General features: G+C 30.2%; 7 protein-coding genes across 10 annotated transcripts in view; 4 read left to right on the top strand and 3 right to left on the bottom strand.

The window, feature by feature from the left end:
* The window catches only part of LOC108572242 (meckelin), a 6,916-nt gene extending 6,335 nt beyond the window's left edge, over window positions 1–581 (bottom strand). The window contains 1 exon segment of the mRNA XM_017934441.1: window positions 516–581. Coding sequence (XP_017789930.1) covers window positions 516–581 — 66 coding nt within the window.
* A 328-nt stretch (window positions 582–909) lies between these two features.
* LOC108572404 (flightin) lies at window positions 910–2,870 on the top strand. Of its 3 annotated transcripts, XM_017934641.1 has the most exons (4): window positions 1,010–1,027; window positions 1,642–1,704; window positions 1,968–2,217; window positions 2,627–2,870. In XM_017934641.1, exons 3-4 carry the CDS (start codon window positions 2,003–2,005, stop codon window positions 2,868–2,870), a joined length of 459 nt encoding a protein of 152 aa, XP_017790130.1. In that variant the 5' UTR covers window positions 1,010–1,027; window positions 1,642–1,704; window positions 1,968–2,002. The 3 variants fall into 3 exon arrangements, with proteins under 3 accessions (XP_017790129.1, XP_017790128.1, XP_017790130.1); XM_017934640.1 differs by lacking the exons at window positions 1,010–1,027; window positions 1,642–1,704 and adding an exon at window positions 910–971; XM_017934639.1 differs by lacking the exon at window positions 1,642–1,704 and having other exon boundaries at window positions 966–1,027.
* A 1,226-nt stretch (window positions 2,871–4,096) lies between these two features.
* On the bottom strand, window positions 4,097–4,832 carry LOC108572241. Its single transcript, XM_017934440.1, has 2 exons — window positions 4,635–4,832; window positions 4,097–4,465 (listed from the first exon to the last, which is right to left on the bottom strand). The coding sequence occupies exons 1-2, from the start codon at window positions 4,830–4,832 to the stop codon at window positions 4,097–4,099; spliced, it is 567 nt and encodes a 188-aa protein (XP_017789929.1).
* A 1,526-nt stretch (window positions 4,833–6,358) lies between these two features.
* LOC108572303 lies at window positions 6,359–13,514 on the bottom strand. 2 transcript variants are annotated; one of them, XM_017934502.1, is made up of 3 exons: window positions 13,395–13,514; window positions 8,489–8,695; window positions 6,359–7,146 (listed from the first exon to the last, which is right to left on the bottom strand). In XM_017934502.1, exons 2-3 carry the CDS (start codon window positions 8,667–8,669, stop codon window positions 6,425–6,427), a joined length of 903 nt encoding a protein of 300 aa, XP_017789991.1. In that variant the 5' UTR covers window positions 8,670–8,695; window positions 13,395–13,514; the 3' UTR covers window positions 6,359–6,424. The 2 variants fall into 2 exon arrangements, with proteins under 2 accessions (XP_017789991.1, XP_017789992.1); XM_017934503.1 differs by having other exon boundaries at window positions 13,405–13,514.
* On the top strand, window positions 12,212–18,364 carry LOC108572304 (probable small nuclear ribonucleoprotein Sm D1). Its single transcript, XM_017934504.1, has 4 exons — window positions 12,212–12,225; window positions 17,596–17,672; window positions 17,764–17,961; window positions 18,282–18,364. Exons 1-4 carry the CDS (start codon window positions 12,212–12,214, stop codon window positions 18,362–18,364), a joined length of 372 nt encoding a protein of 123 aa, XP_017789993.1.
* On the top strand, window positions 14,721–16,059 carry LOC108572301 (probable malonyl-CoA-acyl carrier protein transacylase, mitochondrial). The gene is made up of 2 exons (XM_017934501.1): window positions 14,721–15,523; window positions 15,618–16,059. Exons 1-2 carry the CDS (start codon window positions 14,721–14,723, stop codon window positions 16,057–16,059), a joined length of 1,245 nt encoding a protein of 414 aa, XP_017789990.1.
* Window positions 18,365–19,964: 1,600 nt separating the features above from the next.
* The window catches only part of LOC108572240 (ubiquitin carboxyl-terminal hydrolase 45), a 6,540-nt gene continuing 5,346 nt past the window's right edge, over window positions 19,965–21,158 (top strand). Inside the window, exons 1-3 of the mRNA XM_017934439.1 lie at window positions 19,965–20,058; window positions 20,373–20,491; window positions 20,574–20,764. Coding sequence (XP_017789928.1) covers window positions 19,965–20,058; window positions 20,373–20,491; window positions 20,574–20,764 — 404 coding nt within the window. The remainder of the gene's footprint in view (window positions 20,059–20,372; window positions 20,492–20,573; window positions 20,765–21,158) is intronic.

Here is a 21,158-nt window from a genome sequence, read left to right as displayed (position 1 = left end):
TTTTTTTATATGAATATACACATAATGTTATACGGAAGTTGTTAATAGTGTATGTATTTATAATGAAAAAAATATAGTTCAACGAATTCTGTAATATACTATATTTTGTAATATAGGTATATAACTTTAATTTGATTAGTAAAGATTAATAAAGAGTTTTAGAACGATTATTCAAACTGTAAGTTAAACATTTATCATGTCCTTATTAGTAGAAAATAAATATCAAAGTGCTATTATGATTGTAAATTCGTTTACTGTCAAACATATATTAGTTGTATGGCATAAAAGGAAAAGAGAAAGCATTCTTCTCTGGCATTATATGAAATGTTTTGTTTTCTAAATATAAATTATTTAACGTACACAATAGTTAATGGTACAATACAGAAGGAGTGAAATTTCAAGATTTAATACATTCAACACGTGATAACAAAGTTTAACTCTCAAGCTGAGAGCAGTAAGTAGTGTGTATTGTTATAATATGATTTGACTATTTTAAATTTCTTACATCTATATACTTTGTCAGGACAAATAAGCAGCTTCAATACACCTATAACATTTGTTGCGTACAATATACAAGCCATTGTACTTTTTTTAGTTTCTTGTATCTGTTTAAAGGAGGATTTGAATCGAAGGGCTACTCTTACCAAAACTTATTGCTACTTATCCACCGATTGCTTTGATTTTGATAGGTATAAATCAGTTCGCGCGAGGATAAATATCGCTCGACACGAAGCCGTAAAATTTGTTTAACAATTAATAATTCTCTGGTTGTTCATGTGTGGTAACAATGATTACAGTAGCTTTAGTGCCAAAAATCCTTCTCCTTCTCTCCCTCTGTCCCCTCTCTGAGTTGTTTCTTTACCGGTATTCTTGAGGAGAGGGGCACTCTTCTTTTACTTAAGGGGTAGACGGGTGGGAAGGCAAGGAAAATCTTATAAGCTAAAATAAAAGCGAAACAAGGCAAAGTCCGTGTGAGTATTTTTTTCAGTCTACAGAAGTACTTAGTAGAGTGGTCATCGTATCACAGGTATTGCCCTACTAAATATTAACAACCACGTCTATTTAATCGTTAGTGCTCTTCGAAATATTATATGCTTTACATCTGACAGATTGTAAGTTTTAAGTGAATATATTATCGCGAGAGATCATTTGAAAGATGAAGAAGAATACCATTCTTATCTTAAAGAATGAAGATAAATGTTGAATTGTCTCCAAAGTGACATCGTTATAGTGTGGTATCGTGTAAAATTTCGGACATTAACGTTGACAAATTTTGAATGATATTATAACAAAAAAAAGATATAACGAAACGATTAGTTCGATAAAATTGGCAATGTAAGAGTATGAAATCGATAAACAGGATTTTTCATATTTACATCAAATTACATCGGCCAGTTATGTTACTTCCGAGTAACCCCATATATATTATGTACTTTTGAAAATATAAATTTGGCGAGACGCTATTAGCAAAATAATATTAGCACTGTCGATATAAATAATATGATCAAACGATCGGTAAATAAAATGTTCTCCTACAATAAATCGATGCAAATCGATGTCACAATCAAACAGTTTGTTGTGTCTCAACGTGACCTGTTTCAATTCGTTAAATATATCTCATTAGCTAAATATATCATTTAGGAGTACCAGTTGTAACATTTTCTTCAAGAAGATTAACAAATATCGATAATCTTAATAAAACATGTGAGTAAACAGTTAATGATCATCAATCTGTAAGAGGTTTCTAGTACGAACTAATAATCGTACGAAGCATTATCTCGTTGGTGACGATAAAAAATATGTACAAAACGCTCGACAATATTTAAACAAAAATTTAATTTAGTCAAAAAGTTATTATTGTTCTTGATATCTTTCGGTAATTATTGGCCGTACAAGAGGAAAAGAAATTTAAAAGAAGGAGGATGGAGAAGTGTGTGTAGGAGAGAATCATTTTGTGCACATTTTAGGTTCAGTTTACTTTTGGAAACGGTGAAATAATATAATGTGGGCAGACGACGAACCAGCACCATGGGATATAGAAGAAACTCCAGAGGAACAACCCGGTGAAGAAGCTGCTGCAGAAGGAGCTCCAGCAGAGGGACAAGCAGCTCCTGGTGAGAAACCAAAAATCAAATTAGAGAAAATAGATCCACCACACTACAATCATCATTGGGTTCGTCCTCTCTTTCTAAATTATGCATATCTGTACGAGTATAGGTAAGTGGTTTCATGAAAAATGTAATATGATTAATCGATTTTTTCGGACGTTCGTTATTAGAAAATAATATAAAAAAATTCGTGTAAATAATATCTTATTAAAACTATGAACAATAAATGTGTAACAGAAGTAGAGTGATTATTTTTCGATGATTTTAAACGTGTAGTGAATTTTGATAATGAATTTAAAGGAAAAAATTCGATAGTATTCATTTGTTATTACTTATTTACTTGCTTAAGTTATGATCACAGGAAACATTTACTTCATTTTTATTTACAAATTGCAATAAACGTATAGCTAGTACTCTTTCGTACTTCTGTAATCTAATTGACGTGAAATTTAGAAAAATTATATTAAGTAATCTTCTTTTTTTTTTAAATTCTAAGTACTTTTAATCCCTTCTTGCAGAAAAAATTATTATGACGATGTGATTGATTACCTGAACCGAAGGCAGAAAGGCCTGTTTCGAGAACCGCCTAGAGCGCAAGAATGGGCTGAACGAGCAATGAGGACTTACGACATGAAGAATACCGATAAGAGTTTCAAACGATCTGCAGACATGAAATATATCATTAATATGAGACATGAACCCAGATATTACAGCTATCATACTCGAGCATATTATAGCTTAAAGTACCAGAAAATTTTGTAAATTTATTTCTTAATAATAAAAATTAATAAATCGGTGATATATAAGAAAAATTGACACGTGCGACGTAGATATTATAAAGTATACTGTATTAATACTGGTGGATATTTATTTCGTGTGTTGAACACTTTCAGGATAAACTTTCGTACTACGAAAATTCAACGAGAATATTTTCTATTTTTCTTCAAATAAACCGAAAACGCAATTTACGTTTAATTTTGCAGAAATACCCAAACCTTTGTTATGTGACATACACAAAGAATTAGTGAAACTGTCAAATATATTTCTGCCTGTTTAAGGTTTATTTATTTATTATTATATCAGGCAATCACGTGGATTCTTTTTTTCTTTTTTAGCCAAACAACATTATTTGTATACTGCCACTGGAAATATTACAAAAATAACTTAATTACTCTTAACCACGCAACGAAACTGCGTTTTTTATCTTTAACCGTAGCAGTGTCTTTGTAACCCTGAAATCATTATAGGCGTAGCAAAAGTCGATTCACGGTCGTATACACACGGCTTAAAAAAAAACTATTTCAAGCTCTGAAAGAATTTGTTCAAATACCTTGTTATGCAATTCTGTAGTCGGTAATAATGTCAACTCACTCTTTTAATAGTACGAGGTTATATGTTAAGAAGACGGTGATGGTAGGTCAAGACACGAGGAGCACACAGTGATTCTTCAAACAAACGACACCTTGCAAGCAGTTCATCTCGTATAAGTCATAGAGAAGAAGACAGTGATATTCGGCACCTCAAACAACATTAGCGACTTTTACGGCACTACGTTTGGTTTTACCACGACACAGGTGAATGTCAGAAAATTTTTTAAACGTGTATTCTTCTCTACGACTTGTACGAGGTAAGGTGCTGGCTATGTATCGTTGATTTTGCAGCATTGGTGTAGGGAGGTTTGCTTGGCTACAGGGATATTGTTAAATAATAATATCTAAAAAACTAAGGTTCCAAAAATTTTGTTGGATATTTTTATATTTTTAAACACGAAGAATTATTCTTTCCTTAATTAATTTTGATATATGCATATATTATAATCGTATTGTATACGTACATAGAGTTTATAGTTGAACCATAAGAAAATCCTAAAACATATTTTCCGAATATATTTTATTGAAATAACGATATTAAATAATATGGGTACATTTTATAATCTCATTATCATATACAAGTATATAGTAATAACTTAAAATATTCACTGGAAACTTCTAAAACGAAACACTTTTCTTTCTTTTCAAAAATTTCCTCTTTGATGGTAGCAATGCACGCGCATTCAATGGGTCAGCGATTTCATTCGATTCTACTAAAGGGTACATTTTATCATGTCTTAGCTTTATAGATTGTGGAGTAGAGGACTCTGCATTTACGTTGGGAACTTTCACGAATTTTATTGTTTTAGGTACTGTTTTCTCTGGAACAACGTCCAGATTGATGAATTTCTTTGATGATATGTCTTCACAATTATCTGTGTTGTCGAATTTCGTTGCATGTCTTTGGAAAGCAATGTCCGCTTGTTCCAGAGTATTTTTAGCTTTCTCGATTTCAGCGTTCAAGTCTAGCACATCGAAGATGCGATCCTGGAAAGAGAAGCTTGCACCAGAGAAAGGTAAAGGATACGATAGATTTATAAAATTCTCATGTATTTTTTAGGCATATTCTTTTCTTCGAATTTAACATAATCTATACAAATTTACATGTACGTCTTTACTTTATGCTACGGTATGATTTCTTTCTTTTCAATATAACCTGCATGTCCCTTCGCCTACGCCTCAAGTCAGCCAAATCTTCGGAGAAAGCAGCAGCTGCGCGTTCCTTATAACGTCGTTGAGAATGAACAAATTCGTCTTCGAAATCATCTTGCATACCTTGATCGTATATATAGTCCAAATCGTCCATGAAATCGTTACGATATCCCGATAGACCGCGAGAACCTAGAATATTCATTCGGACGGTGATACCATACACAAATCTATACAGGGTATTCAACAACAGTTGATACAAAATGTAAAGGATGATTGTATAGAACCAAAGTAAGACGAAAATAACAGAATTGCGTTCGAAACTACGTTTGTTTAGTTGGCTATCTGTCGTTGATTGTGAGGATCGCTTTACCCCCTGTATCTTGACGTGCCCTGTACACGCTGGTGTAAGGAGGGTTGCTAGACCACAGGGATATCTTTAAACGTTAATAACTAGAAAATGAGGCCTCAAACACAATTTTTTTACTCTTGATTTTCGTCTCATTTGATTTGTAAAATCACTCTTCAAATTTTGTATATTTTTTTCACGAAAATAGTTAATGAATAGCAGCTTTAAAAGTATTTGTATTTCTATTAAAAAAACTCTAACATTTAGACGTAATACTTTGAACAATTTTAACTAAAAGATATTCCATGGAGTTATTAGCAAGTGAGAATGATTCAACTTGTTAATCTAAAACCTTTGAGATACATATTAGAATGAAGCTGTTATATAGAAGTGTTGCGAATAATGTTTTATTTCATGGTTTTGCGTGTGCGTGCGTGTGAGCATGTGATTGTTTATTCAATTCGATCAGTCGAGTCTGTTTATTCGTTATACACACATCCTAAAATGCAGAAAGGAGAATAAGTGTGTTTTTATCGTATAAGTAGCATATACATAAACGAAACTGTTCACAGCACAAATGAAAAATTGTGTAACATTAGCAACAGGGAAATACTTTCAAGCACATGATTAATTATACAACATAAAAACGTACTGTACATTTACGGCATAGTTAAATACCGAAATTTATTTACAAATAAGATAGGGTAAAGATACATACAATAACGTCGGGAAACATCTTTCTTCAGCATGTGTTTTCTTTCAAACATTTCTTCTTGGTGACAATGGGAACAATGTAAATAGAATAAACTTTCTGTGTAATTTCACATGGATAATGTATGTATTTTTTGTTTTTACAAAGAATTTATGGAGATGAGGTGTTGGATATTCAATGATATACATATGTGTACAAGTATATTGAATATAATTTGTGCTCCTTACGTCCCAAAATTTTAATTAGGAACCATTAATTAAAACTGGAAGAATACAAAGCATTCCTTTATTATTATTTTTCAACGAATAGAATTTAAGGTAATTTACGTTAATAATTAATTTTAAACAATAAACTTTAAGATCGTTCAAATTATTTTAACGAATAAATGTACGTAACGGAGCCTGCTTATTATGAATTACATCTGGGTATAAAATAAACGATAATCCAATTGAAATTATATTTCCATGATACTTCTAGTGTATTTCTATTACATTAACAATTTTGTACAAACATCTGTATCGTTTGTGGAACGAAAAATATTATGCTATTGCTTTCAGATATCACACTTATACATCGGCAAGTGGAAAATAAACGATATGTAACGCACAAACATATGCACAGGATCATCAGGAACAAATAACATTAAATCGAGCGAAGCTCAATCGTGGTAAATAGACAAGATTAGATTGATACGAACATCGTGCAGGTAATTTGCAATATATGCAAATAAATCGATTTAAAAAGGAACGTGTTTCTCTGAGCGTTCACTGCTGCGAATAGAGACCGACTTCTTGCTGACGACAGATTTCTTCTGCAACGACGACAGATTCTCCGCATCTGTGCTACTTTCATTGATCAAAGCTCTGAGCGCTGCTGCCCTGCGTTCTCGTTTCGCTTGTTTTTCAGCGAGCTCTTCCATTTCCGACTCGAGGTCGTTTAAACGAGCTTTCGTTTGCTTGGCTCTTGTCGCAGCAGCACTCACTGGTACCAAACTGTCGTCATCGTTGATCAGTCTCGACCATTTTGTAAGCATCGGTTTAGTCTCGTCCATTGCGTCTATCTCGTCGAACAGCTTGGATCGCCTCTTGAAACTGGCTTCTGCCTCCTTGCTGATAGACGACACATCTTGTAGGTTCTTCCTCGTGCTGAGATCCTCCTCCTGTCGTAGGCGACGCGGTCGTCCCAACACGGCGTCCACTTCCTCCTCCAATCCAATGTTGGCCAGTTTTGCTTTGAGATGCTGTGTCGTCGCGGTAACATCGTTGACGAAATTTTCTGCGAATCGACGCCGACTGCGCTGCCCACGGCTATTGTAGACAATATCCTCGTCTTCGGAAAACAGATTGTCGGTGGCCAGGGAGGGTAGTGGTAATTGGGGGCCGCGAATCGAGGGGTCTAATTCGAGGTCAAGGTCATGGCCAAGGGAACTGTTGCGAGGACCGGAGAGGTCACGCGAGCCTGTAAAAACCGATATCTCAGGATACATGTAGACAGTTAGAGAGATGCCTATATTTGAAATGAAAAACGAAACTTCTACGTACAGAATCTATCATGTTGTTACAATATGTATAATTGAGAATCGCTTGTTGCTCTGTGTTATTTGGCATAAAAAGCGTCCAACGAACAATATTGTTCATCGTCCATTTTTATTCTATCCTAATGAGACTCGATTTGCATAAACAAGGACGTTGGTGTATGTAACAATGTTCAGTTTATTATGAGGGATTACCTTTCAATCTAGACGTTTAATAGACAATTTTAACGTTTAAACTATTTAATGCTTGTCATTCACTATTCGCGTTCAATATTCCTTCGAAGAAGTTGATTTGAGAAGGGAAAAAAGAATTTGTATCGTGTGCTTACGTGTGTACACTAACACTTACATCGAACACGAAGGAATGATAAATTTTAAAGATTTCAGGAGATTTCGATAGATTAATATGCTCATTGGCGATAATGATTGTATCATTTCTTTCAAATTGTTTGCCTCGCTTGTTGATCAATGGAAATATTCAAGTTTCAAAATTATGGTCCCTGTTCTCTTTCGCTTTTACTTCACGTTTATTATCTAACTTTGTAGTTTCTGCAACAGAAACAGAAGTTGAACGAAATTTACATGTTTCGTGTTCATCTCAATGGATTCATTTGATGTGTTGTATTTTTTCTAATGCAACGTGCACGAACAATTCGAAGAAACCCAAAGCTAACAAGACGTAACAACAACATTTTATCTAATATACAAAATGATACAACAATTAATGCAGCAACTACACGACAGACCATCACATTGCTTACACACAGTAGGAAAATTTCAAGCAAAAATATGTTCTGTTCGTGAAAAGATCAAAACTACTCCACTCGTTCATGTTTTTACACGAGGAAGAAAAAAGAAACGTGTGTGTAATTGTAAAAAGCAGAAATTTTTACTATTCGTGTCACAGGATACAATAAATCATTAGACGATGCAGCTTTATGTTACGGTTTTATTTTATTTATTTACTAGCGCCAAAATTTCTTTGCGATGATTCTTTTTAACCGAGGGAAAATTTCTTTCGGTTGTAACAATAGATGTATGTATAAAACGGTACATTTGGTTTTGTTTCACAATTAGGACTTGAGCAGGATCGAACATGCCACTCATTAGAATACCAATAAGAGCGAAAAATGAATTTCAGTGTTGAGCTTTCATGTTTGAGAAGAGTTGTTACTCACTACTATACGTTTGTAACAGTTAAGGAAATAGGGAAGAAGGATGTGTTCACTCCTTAAAACCATTTTGGAAAACGATTGAAGATGTTACCGATGTCGCCTCGTCGCGCTGCAATCTCGTCAGCTATCGAAGTTCTTGGTTCAGAAAACAATGGCCGGGAACAGTACTTTCGATCCAAATGATCGACCATTGGTTTATAATACGATTCTCCTTTGTCATAATTGCATCCGTATACACGCGTGCGCGGCCTGCTGAGAATTGGCCTCGACATCTCGATAACAGTTCTTCCTTCGCTACCTGAAATTCCACCCAGCAATATTATCAACGCTAATTCATTCCATATCGATGAATAAAATAGTCTACGGACATTACAGAATTCATTCATAAATTCTTCTTTTACTACCTCTATCGAAATGGTAACGAATATTTCAATTATCCACTGTATTTCACACGATTTTCGCATGTCAGTGGCTAAGGAGTATTACGAATGCATTTTATGCACGAAAAATGCATACTTGCGACATTCGAAACAATTCGCAATATTCTGTTATATCAACAGTTGATATGTAGAATATAACATTATGTCCAGTATTATATAGTTCCTATGACATCACATCGTACACGCAGCTATACTTTGCATAAATTGATTCATTTCGTTATTCTATATTGTATAAAAGTATTCGACGAGGTGATTGAAAAGTCACTTTACGAGATATTCGAGATTATATGTCAGAAATGTATTTTATTATAGTAAGTATCTGAATGTTCAATATGAATTCGAAGAACTGCTGATATCGTGCTTACTATTTACATTTCGTAACATTTGGATATACATTTCAATTAGTTAATCATTACTTATCAGAAAGTATCACACGGAAGATATCTGCGTAACGAATGGTTTGCCGTCTTTTGAAATGAAAGTTTGAATTAAAATACGCTGTTCAAATGTGACTAAACATCAGCTGAAAGATATTATGAAAAACATACAAGTGAACGTGTGAGAAAATTTGTAGGGTGTAATGGTGGAACATTTGAACACTTATTGAAATAAAGTATTCTTTTCACATAAAGTATCAAGTATATATTGTAAAGAATAATGAAAATAATAGATTTATGCAAAGAAAGGTATCATAGAAAATTAGTTCTCAGTGCGCCATATCCTGTACGAAAATCACCCTGTATACACCGTTCCTAACAATAAGTAAAAACGATTGCTATACATATACAGAGTGCTCGGTAACTGTTGGTAGAACATTTAGAGGGTGATATTAGAAACAGATGTAAGACGAAAATCAAGAATAAAAAAATTTTGTTTGAGGCTTCGTTTCGTTAATTATTAACAATTAAAGATATCCCTGTGATCGTGCAAACCTCTGTACACCGACGTATATATGGCACGTCAGACACGAGGAGCGCAGAAAAAGGAACAGTGACATTTGGCTCAGTAAACGATATTACCGACTTCCGCGGCACGACGTTTGTTTTATCACGACACGGGTGAGAATGTCAGAAAGTTCTTCAAACGTGTATTCTTCCCTACAACTTATACGAGGTAAAGTGCTGGCCATATGTCGTTGATTTTTAGTATCACTGTACCGCCTGTGTAATGACGTGCCCTATATTCGTTGGTGTAGGGATGTTTGCTCGATCACAGGGGTATCTGTAATTGTTAATAATTATAAAGTGAAAGCTCAAACGTAATTCTGTTATTCTTGATTTTCGTCTTATTTTGGCTTGTAGAATCATCCTGTAAATTTTCTACCAACAGTAACTACAATAAAGTGGAAGGCAGATTGCCAAATTGTGTTAATTTCAGTACAATCACGTAATTGGCAATGCGTAGCAGATCGGGTTTATTTCTTGGAATCCGATTAGTCAGCGAATCGTACGACTAATTTTGGTGAAATTAAACTGCAACAAAATTAACAAGTTCGGAAATAAAACACCACAAAGGGAGATTCTTTTTCAGAAGTATTCACTATTATATTTTTAGTACGATGTTTCGATTTTTCAGATAGATTTTCAAGAGAAATAACGAAGAAAGAAAAGAAATATGAATCGAAGAAAAATTCACGAACAAATTTATTTATAATATTACAATTAGAAGTATAACGAATCAATACCAATTAACTAGTCTGGAATATATTTATAATTATATTTACAATTGTTTTCCCTTTCGTAGTCAAGCCCTTTAAATAAAAATTTGGAAGGCCGAATGTTCCCCATTCGATTTTGCTATAGGGTCTCTAATACGGGTAACCAGTAAATTGGAACAAGCAACTATAAGTTGCTCAAAAATAGACCATGTCTAATTTGGTGTCCGTGAACTGAACTGGCACACCGTACTCTCGAGTCCCGGACAACCGCCTCCAATTACAAACTATATCACACTCTATTGTTCGCCTTTTACAATCATTTCTTTCATACTTCAATTTTGCTATCTAATCCCTTTCCCCACTTTACAAAATATTTACTTCTTTTTTTACAAATTCAACAACTAAAACCAAAAAGAAATATTACATATTTCCCTTTTAATTTATTTTGAAGAAAATTGTCGAAGGATGAAATATTTATTGTACAATTTAATACCGTGATACTAACCGATTAAATGGAATAAATTCAATTTTTTATCAGTTCAGCAACAGAGAGAGATATATAAACTTGTCATAAAGAATAATCTTATCCGAAAATAACATTTAAAAAAAAATAACATTGTTCAAATAAATGGAAAGAAGACATTTTTAATCAATGTTGATTAATTACAGTAACTTTATTCTCTCGTAGCTAATTCATATTTAATTCGTACGTATAAATGATATTTTCTCTGAAATAGTGATATGATTATGTTTGATACTCTCGTAAATACATATGGACATCTTCTAATTTGAAGTGTTTCGTATTTGTCTACAATTTGCTGAATAATAATCAGGAAATTATGATCTTTCGATGGAATCGTCTCTTTAGAAATCAATCTCTTTTTTTATTTTAATTGACACGTATAGCTAATTGTTACATACTGTTTAACAAACATAAACATTCAGAATTCAGTTTAAGTAATTTCGTAACAGTAATATGAAGAGAAACTGAAAATTATGTAAAATATATTAAAAGAATGCAAGTTAGTTATATAAAGTAACTTATCTGAAATGTTAGTTCGAAAGCAGTTCCGGGATGGTTAAAAAAAATATTTTAACAATATGAAAACATTAAAAATAATTGCGCTCTAATCCAGTTTAAAAAAATTATGTTGCATTGTTTTGTGTATCCAAAAGGAAATGAAAAATTAGGGAAGTTTTTATGTATAAGAAACGTGAAAATATATGACAAGATCGAACATTGTTATAGCTTTAGCGTCATGTTACAGAAAATACACAAGGAAGTGAAAAATAGATTTAAACAGTACGCTGTAGCAGATATCATAAATAGCACACGAAACGTGCGTACATTTTAGAAAAATATCAGTGAGCTTAAATTAAATTAAATTCAAGTTTAGTTAACATATAAAATAATATTTCACTGCAGTATTCTCATGTTATTCGATAAATGTATTGAATACAGTATACTGACACAACAGAATTAAAATTTCACCCCACTTTTTAATATTTTCTTTCGCAGCAAGAAGTTACGCATCAGAAGAAAATATGTAATTAAATATTCAAGTTAAAAAATTATTTTCGTTATGTTAAACACATTTGTTATCATTGATTAAATTATATTTATTTAATCATTTTCCAATAAATCATATGCTTATGGTTTCACCGTGAAATACGTTAAATTTGCATATAAAATAGAATTAATGTACGTACTTAGTAAATGAAGTTAATAAAGTGAGTAAAGTATAAGTAAACCTTTATAGTGTTTATGGAACAGTATTATTTTATATGAAATTTTGCATAAAAGCGTAAATGTGTGGCAACAACACGATGTACGTAGATTCGATACGAAATTAGATATTTAATGCGTCTTAACAGAAACATTTGAAACAGTATTATCGTATTGGCATTAAACGAAACCAAAATAATTTGTGTTATTGTTATCATCGTCATCGTCATTATTATTCTGTTATCGTTTACGCTGCCATTCGTCGAAATTTCCTAAATGTTTCATAATTTAAGAAATTACGAGACATTTTCTTTCTTCGTTTAATGGATAAATAATCATTAGAAATTTAATTTAAAATTAACGATACATATGTATATTCACAGTCACTATGCGTTCGTTAACACGTTACGTAAGAACTGCCAAATTTAGCTTGCAGACAGTTTTAAAATGATGATATCGATTTCAAAATCACTTCGATTGAACTATTTCCCGCATTTCTCTCAATGAAAGTACATATTACGAATTAACTGGAGACTTTTTTCGTTTTGATGAAATACTACCCACATTTTAGGGAACATCTTACGTACTTTTCGAGAATGTTGAAATGATTATAATCAAACACGCCAAATTTTAATCGTGCTATAACAAAATTATTCAAAATAGTGAAATGTGGTTTCAAGAATCGAAAAAAAAAAATCTTGAATTACGTATGAATTTGTATTAGTATAAAAAGAGAGACATAGAAATAGTGCATTCCTTTAATTGTGAACGGAATTTATTTGCCAAAATGTGCATAAAAAAAGAGTAATTAAAATAGTACAATGTGTAAACATGAAAACGGTGCGATTAAAAATGAAAATTATAGTGGAGGAAAAATTGAAAAAAAATAAAAGCGATAGGGAGCAGCATTTCTGTTTCGTGCGTGTTTACTGATTGTAACTTTAGTCAGCCTCGCAATATCGTAAAATCAAATTTTACAAAATTAGTAAAATATAAATTATAGTGATAATATTCACGTCACACATAGATTCTTTTCATCAAAGAACGTATTTACAATGCGTTAAAAATTACTCAAACAAATCGATTTAATCTCTGCTTCATAATAAGTACGCGAACATACATAGACATAAAAAATCCACGTAAGTAACATAGAAAAAATTGCAGTATTTTGTACCTGAACTTACAAGGTATCCTGTAAGGTGCTATTTCCTCGGAAGTAGCGACACGACTCTCACAGACGTTACAACGCCCGCTATTTCCCACTCCTTTCAGCTTCTACCCCTTCTCTTTTATAGTTCCTCATTCGTGTGACAAGTATTTCCTGCTAATTTACTTATACACTACATGAAAACGTTTCTTAATCGCTTTCAATCTCTATTATCTTTAGCGAATGTTTATTTTCAGCATTTTCTGTCACTTCATTCGATAGCGTAAGAATAACACTTCATAATTCACATGAGTTAGAAAAATCACTTTTATTAGTTCTTTAATGCTTCATGCTCATATGTTTCATAAAACTGACTAGCTCAATATCAACAAACAAGTATGTAATACACAATAGTATGTAACAAAGTATGTGCAAAGTACGTAACACAAAAAGTGACTTTAAAATATACTTTTTGATATTCAAGATGTAGTACTAACAAAGTTATTTTTATTGTCAACGAACGACGATGTTAAAAATAAATATTTCTCATTCAAAAGGAAGAAGCATAAATGAATTTGTTAACATGTGGTATATGTATACGTAGTGCTATACTTTTGAATATCCTCTAGAATTAGTTCATGACTAAACTAAAACGCCTTTGAAACTTAATACGTGGCATTTTACGTGCTTATTACTAAAAGAGAACACGTATTGTGATAATGCATATATTGAATACCTATTAATAATCATAGACTATTCAAAGAGAGTAATGCTACTAGTTGCGTATGTATGTACATATGCACAGAAATGCGCAAATACAGTAAACATTTATTGTAAAGGAATCCTTAGAAAATGTATTAATATTTTTTAAGATTTAAAAAAGTAAATAGTAAACATATTGTTGTTATTCCTAAATAATAAAAATAGTTTTCTACACTTTAAAAAATTACTTATAAAACCTAGAAATTTCTAATAGAAATGAAAAAAGTATGTCACTATAGACCGACAGCCACCGTTTCCGCGCCGCGAAAATCGGCACGTGGTTCATGTATTATCGACTGTTGTTCATAGAAGAGTAAGTGCGATAACCTTATTTTATCGTGATTGGCTGACCACCAGTGAAGACGTAAGCTTTATTCTATTGCTATTGGCTGATTAACAGCGAGATGTCATAATTTCTCTTGCATCTTTCACTTCTGGACACTAAGTCCCACTAGAAGCACCATCTTTGGTTTTCCGATGTTTATATTAATGTATTATTTTATAAGATTAATTTTAAATGCATAGTTTTCTATTTTCACTAAATTTTATATTCTTTTGTGAGTGTAGATATTGAATTTTAAATTAACCAAAATGCTTCAGCGAATATTATTTAAAAAAGTATTTCGTCGTTCAACAAAAAGTTATTGGTTAACTCAAATCAAGCAAATGTCAAATAATGCAATAAAGAATGAGAATAGTAATAATGAAGTATCAAATATAGATGAATCTATGAGAGATTCTTCTCATTCTTCATATAATACAGAAGAGGTATTATATTTGCTTAAGGAAGCTACAACATTCAAAGATGTAAATAATAATGATTGGATGACTACTCCATATCCCAAAGGTGTTTCGCTACATCAAGAAGAAAAAAACACAGAATATACTGATCCAAGTAATACTAGTGTGTTATTATTTCCTGGTCAAGGCACTATTAAAGTTGGATCAATTAAAAAATATATTCACTTTACTGCTGCTAAGGAACTCTTTGAAATAGCTAATGAAATAGTTAATTATGATTTATTGAAACTTTGTTTAAATGGTCCACAAGATAAATTAAATAGAACTGAATTTAATCAAGCTGCTACAGTCATTTCATCCTTAGCTGCATTAGAAAAAATTAAAGCAGAAACTCCTAAAGTGTTTGAAACTTGTATTGCTGCAGCAGGATATAGTGTAGGAGAAATAAGTGCTTTAATTCTCTCTGGTGCTATAACTTTTGAAGATGGAATTCGATTAGTATGGGCTAGAGGAAAAGCTATGCAAGAAGCTGCAGATAAAGTACCTCAAGGAATGGTATCTATAACTTGTTTACCAAAGGCACAAGTTGCAAAAGCTTGTGAAGAGGCAAGGAAATGGGCAATGGATTTAGGTGTTGAAAATCCAGTATGCAGGTAATACTTCTTTTTTCAAAATCTAATCTTATAAGTAGTATAAAAAATTATATACTTTTCATATCAAGTTTATTGCATAATTGAATGCTTGCAGAGTTGCTATTTATTTATATACAGAAAGAAAAATATTAGCAGGAAATTTGGAAGCACTAGAATATATTGAAAAGCACCAAACACAATTTGGTTTAACTAATGTGACTAAACTACCTGTATCAGGAGCATTCCATACGCCACTGATGGAACCTGCCTTGAAATCAGTTTTTGAAGTGCTAAATACAATAGAAATAAATGAACCTCGATGTAAAGTATATTCTAATTATAAAGTTCACCCATATACAAATTTAAGGTTTATGAAAAAGTACATACTGAAACAAATTGTTTCACCTGTCAAATGGGAACAATGTTTACAAATGATATATAACAGACCTGATGGAACACCATTTCCACAAACATATGATATAGGGTCACAAGGAAGAATGAAAAGCCTTTTAAAACTAGTCAATGCAAAAGCATGTAGGTCATGTGTTGTAATTTGATCTATTATTGAAGCTGCTTTAAAATAAACAAATATCAACTTATGATTTTTCTCAGTTTTTTTTACTTTATTTTTTCATCAAAACTTCATCAAAATTAAGGAGGAATTGTTATGTGTCAGCTCTAAGAATAACTGTTACTTATGAATTATTTTTGAAAAACCATTTATAATATTGGATTAAATTTTGTTCAAGATGGAAGAAAGTATTTTTGAATTGAAGATAAAAAATTTATTATTTACATTTCTTTTGATTATTCTAATTATTTTTACATATTTTATTAACGCTTTCGACGATGCAATTCCTATTGGCGTCCCATGTAGTACCTGTCATAGTCATCTGATTGCAACAGAAAAGTTTCTTGTTAAAGATAGATAGTTTATGCTGGGATTGAACCTAATTTAAAAAGAAGAAAAAAAAGTTGCAAAATGTATAGCGTGTTAAAGAAAGTTAACCTTTTTTATAGGATAAATTTTACTTCATATCGATGAAAAAATTGTTCTAAATAATTAATATGATCAAAATTTTACTCCGTTATTTTTGCGAATTTGACTTTCAAATTTTGGGAATATATTTTTGAAGTATTGTATTATTAATTTACGGAAAAACGAAAAATCAATTTTTTGAACCTGTCACTCAACAATCCGCCCTTAACATGTTAAGTATTGAAACAATGGTCATCTAAATGATTCCAATAAACCATACAGACTGCACAATTTTTATGCTTATCTTTAATAATTTCTGAGAAAACACCTTGTAACACTATGTGATATACCCTCTATACCCTCTATACCCTCTAAGTACACAGTACATTTATAAAAAACTATAGATACTGTAAAACGAATATCTTTTTCAATCATAATACATTTAAAACATTATAGTTAATTTAAAATGTATTTTTAAAATAATAAGTAATAATCAGTTGCTATGGAAAATCTATTATAAACTAAAGCATGCATCTTAGAATAAATTGTATATCGTCATACATTTTATTTCATTTTAACCGGAAACAAATTTAATACATTTTTTGATCCTATAAAAACCAATACATATGACTGGAACTTTATTATTTCATTAAATTATCCTTTCGCACTAATAAAACTTAAAAATTTTACAACAATATTTTTATGACTTATTCTTAATTAATTTTTTTTTAATGATTTTACTTTTTTTGTATTACTATTGAATTTAGCAAGTACAATTTTATGCGAGATTCATAATTTATTTTATTTGGTATTTGTGACAAAAAGTGTTATTATTTTGATCTATAGGAATGTTTGGAACACAAATGTGAAGGTTTTGGAACACAGTAAACAAGCATAGCGTTCTGTGTAGTTATTGGAAGTAAATAGCGGCATGAAACTAAAATTATAATTTTATTGTAACATAAACGTGACATTTAGCAATATCATGAGTATATTAAAAATTAACTAATTTAAAAAATATTTTTAACGCTATATAGCATGACACTAAATCTTTTGTTTAATTTTCTAACTCAAATTGATTATACTTGTTATGTAATTTTTATATTAATTTTAGATTTTTAATGAAACTCAGTCATGAGACTGTAACAATAGAATTAAAAAATGGTACTCAAGTACATGGAACCATTACCGGTACGTCAACATAACCTATAAAATATTTATTGTATTTGAATCTATTTTTCATTCATGATTAATGAAAATAATGTGTTACGTTTATTTATAGGAGTAGATGTAGCAATGAACACACATTTGAAGACAGTAAAAATGACAATAAAAAATAGAGATCCTGTACAATTAGATACATTAAGTTTACGAGGCAATAATATACGATATTACATATTACCAGATTCATTACCACTTGAAACATTACTCATAGATGATACACCAAAGGCAAAAGCAAAAAAGAAAGAAGCTGCACGAGGTTTGTAATAAATATTTATTATTATCACTAATTGATAAATACAAATAGTTACTTATATTGTAAATGTATATAAATTTCATAAGAATAGAAATTTATCCAACTTTAGTTGCACATTGGTATGTATCTAAGTAAAGTAATTCTTCTAATTAATTCATAATGAATCATTTAAATTAGAAATTAAACAAATGCTATGTTATGCTTGATATATTTAAACAAATGTTTATATTTTTAATAACAATAGTAGTAAAATATTTTATTTTTATGAATTGTTATGTAAAAAAATCATACAGATACTATGTTTATATTTATATTATTTGTAGGAGCGGCACGTGGTCGAGGACGAGGTGGTCGTGGTACGAGAGGAGGCCGTGGAGGACGAGGAAGAGGAAGGGGTAGACGATAGCCGTACATTATTATGATATATATGATTAAAATAATCTACCCAATCTTCTGCATCTTACAACAAATTTACATAATTATTATATAACATGAATATAATTCAATAAATTGTTTTTCTAACTTACCATATTATATTCTACTGCATACTTTTTTTATTACATTGAAAGTATATATAGTATGATTGCATAATAAATATATTTAAAACTGTAAACACAAAGATAATACAAGCATGATCTGAATTGCATCTTACAAAGGTTGATGATATTTGAAAAGTTGAATTATAAAATTTTAATTTCTATGTAAACAATTTTCTTTTTATAAACATTTACAGTAAATAAATGAAAAGTATAGGTTCAAGCTGAACGAATTATACTTTCTTCTCTTTCTTTTTATTTTTAATAAAACTTTATACATTTATTTGTCAAGCTTTACAATTATTGTCATTCGTTTATTTAAATCTTTATCTAATATCTCAAATTAGAAACATATTGATGGAACTTTATATAAACAGAATAAAATATTTCTACCAAAATAACTAAATATAAAAAATTAATGATTGAAAAATAACGTAACAGTCATAATCAAAATACACAAAGAATAAGTCATTTCATTAATTTTTAGTATTTTTTATGTAATATTCCTAATACGATCTTGTATGTACTTATGTATTATTCATTGTAGGTACAACCTTAGAATTTAATGATGAAACATGCACGCGATGTATGTAGATAGTACCAAGAGAAATGTTTCTAATATTATTCTATTATCTGTATCCACTGCCACCAGTTTCACCTTTAAATCTTCATCATGTATAAAACATGAAATGAAGTAGTATCTCTTTTAAATGTCTTAATCATTCTTCCGAATTTGTATAAAATATTTGAAAGTTTTGTGTAAAACTATAGTGTGCCTTAATATTTTCATAAAATCGGTAAGATCAACTGCACGTTGTATTGGTAGACCGTTTATACATAGCTCTATTTTTGATTCGTTGAATATTTACTTTATAATATTATACTTGTTGACAAAGTTTACCATTCCAAAAAAAAGTAATGTTTTAGTGATTATGGAAAATCAACAACTTAACAAAAGGAAAATATTAATAACACAGATTTTACAATGGTTTACAAAATATATAATATTGATATCTAATTATCTCAATTATTTTACTTTACTGATTGGTTAATTGGTAAATTTTTAAATATATACATTAAGTTGATAATGTACAAAATTTAAAGTGTTTTTTTAAGTTGTCAACCCTGCTCATTCTCAGTTTGATAGTTTGCAAATGTATGATTAAGATTCACTGTGTATTGTGTTAGCAATAATAATTACGATAGTATATTGCTGTACTACTTGTTTTTAGTTTATTTTAAGTAATTAGTTGATTTAACAATGTTCAAAAATTCTTTTAAGAATTGAAACAAAAATAGAATACGCTGTAAAATTGATATATTAGAATTCATTTTGGTTAACACGAACATTTCTTAAAATATTTTGTGTAGCCAAGTTTTCACGTGCTTTTTTTTGTTTACTTATCTATTTATTAGCAAAGATTAAAAATTATAATAATTATTTTCAATGTATTTTGGAAATAAATTAAAATGAGTAAAAAACGTAATCGACAACCAAGTGTGAATGAAGAATTAAGTGAAGGTTCAACTGATTTTTGCGATGTTTGTAATACTAATATTGTAGGTTAGAATTTATTTTTTGCAAGAGTATTTTAAAATCTTATTTATTTTTTACACCTAAAAAGAATATATTTTCAAATTGTTTACATTACAATAACTTACTTTATTAAAAATGATATTTTAGAAAACCAGTTAATGAATACTTTATCACACATTTTAATTTAATGGTCATTTAAAGATTGATTTTTTTATTTATTATATTTTTAAATAGATTGTTATGGTATTTGATGATATAATAAAATAAATGTTTCTTTGTTGCATATTTGACTATAAAATGTAAGAAAAGAAAAATTATCAATATAATATTAATGTTTATAGGTAGCACATGTCCACATATTCCAAAGGCAGTGAATTTTAATAAAATTAAGAAACGCATTAAGAAAGTTGGAATTAGTACTGAGTGTTCAATATGTAAAAAGTGTAAAGATAATGACAAGGTATAGATATAAAAAGTTTAATTTATCTAATTTTTTTAAATATAATGGGTACAAATATTCTGAAAACCATTTAAAACTTCAGGAATATGTAATAAAGTCAGCTACATTAGTTTGTTTACAATGTGGTCATCAAGGTTGTGGAAAAATAGATTATGGACATGCTTTAGTACATTATAAAAAGGCACATAGTGATCATCATTTTCTGGTAGTTGACACTGATTACTTGAGTGTTTGGTGTTTTTATTGTCAAACAAAAGTTAATATTAGAAGTGGGTATGTATGAAAATAAGTTTATAGTTTAAACATATACAGTAAAAAGCATAAATATTAAGAAAATTATCCATATTTAAAAAAATTAAACATTCAACTTCTTATGTTATGATTTTTTAGTAGTGTCTCAAAGTTAGCTATTTATTATTTGTACATTGTACTGATACAAATATTGAAATATATGTAACTTGTATTTAGCAGTCTTTGACTTTTTAATGTAGACCTGAAATTAAAGCCCAAATTAAGTTAATATTAAGTTGAAGTTCAAATTATGAACATAACTTTTATTTGTCATGTTTGAAATATAATTTGTATCATAAGTTATATAATGTAAAGGTTTGATTATAGTATGTAAATTATGTTTTGTACAAGAAAAATATAAATATGTTATTTATAA

Source organism: Habropoda laboriosa, unplaced genomic scaffold (genome assembly GCF_001263275.1).
Source record: "Habropoda laboriosa isolate 0110345459 unplaced genomic scaffold, ASM126327v1 scaffold65, whole genome shotgun sequence".
Taxonomy (NCBI): Eukaryota; Metazoa; Arthropoda; class Insecta; order Hymenoptera; family Apidae; genus Habropoda; species Habropoda laboriosa.
Note: the sequence above shows the minus strand (reverse complement) of the source record. Positions and strands in the feature narration are given on the sequence as shown.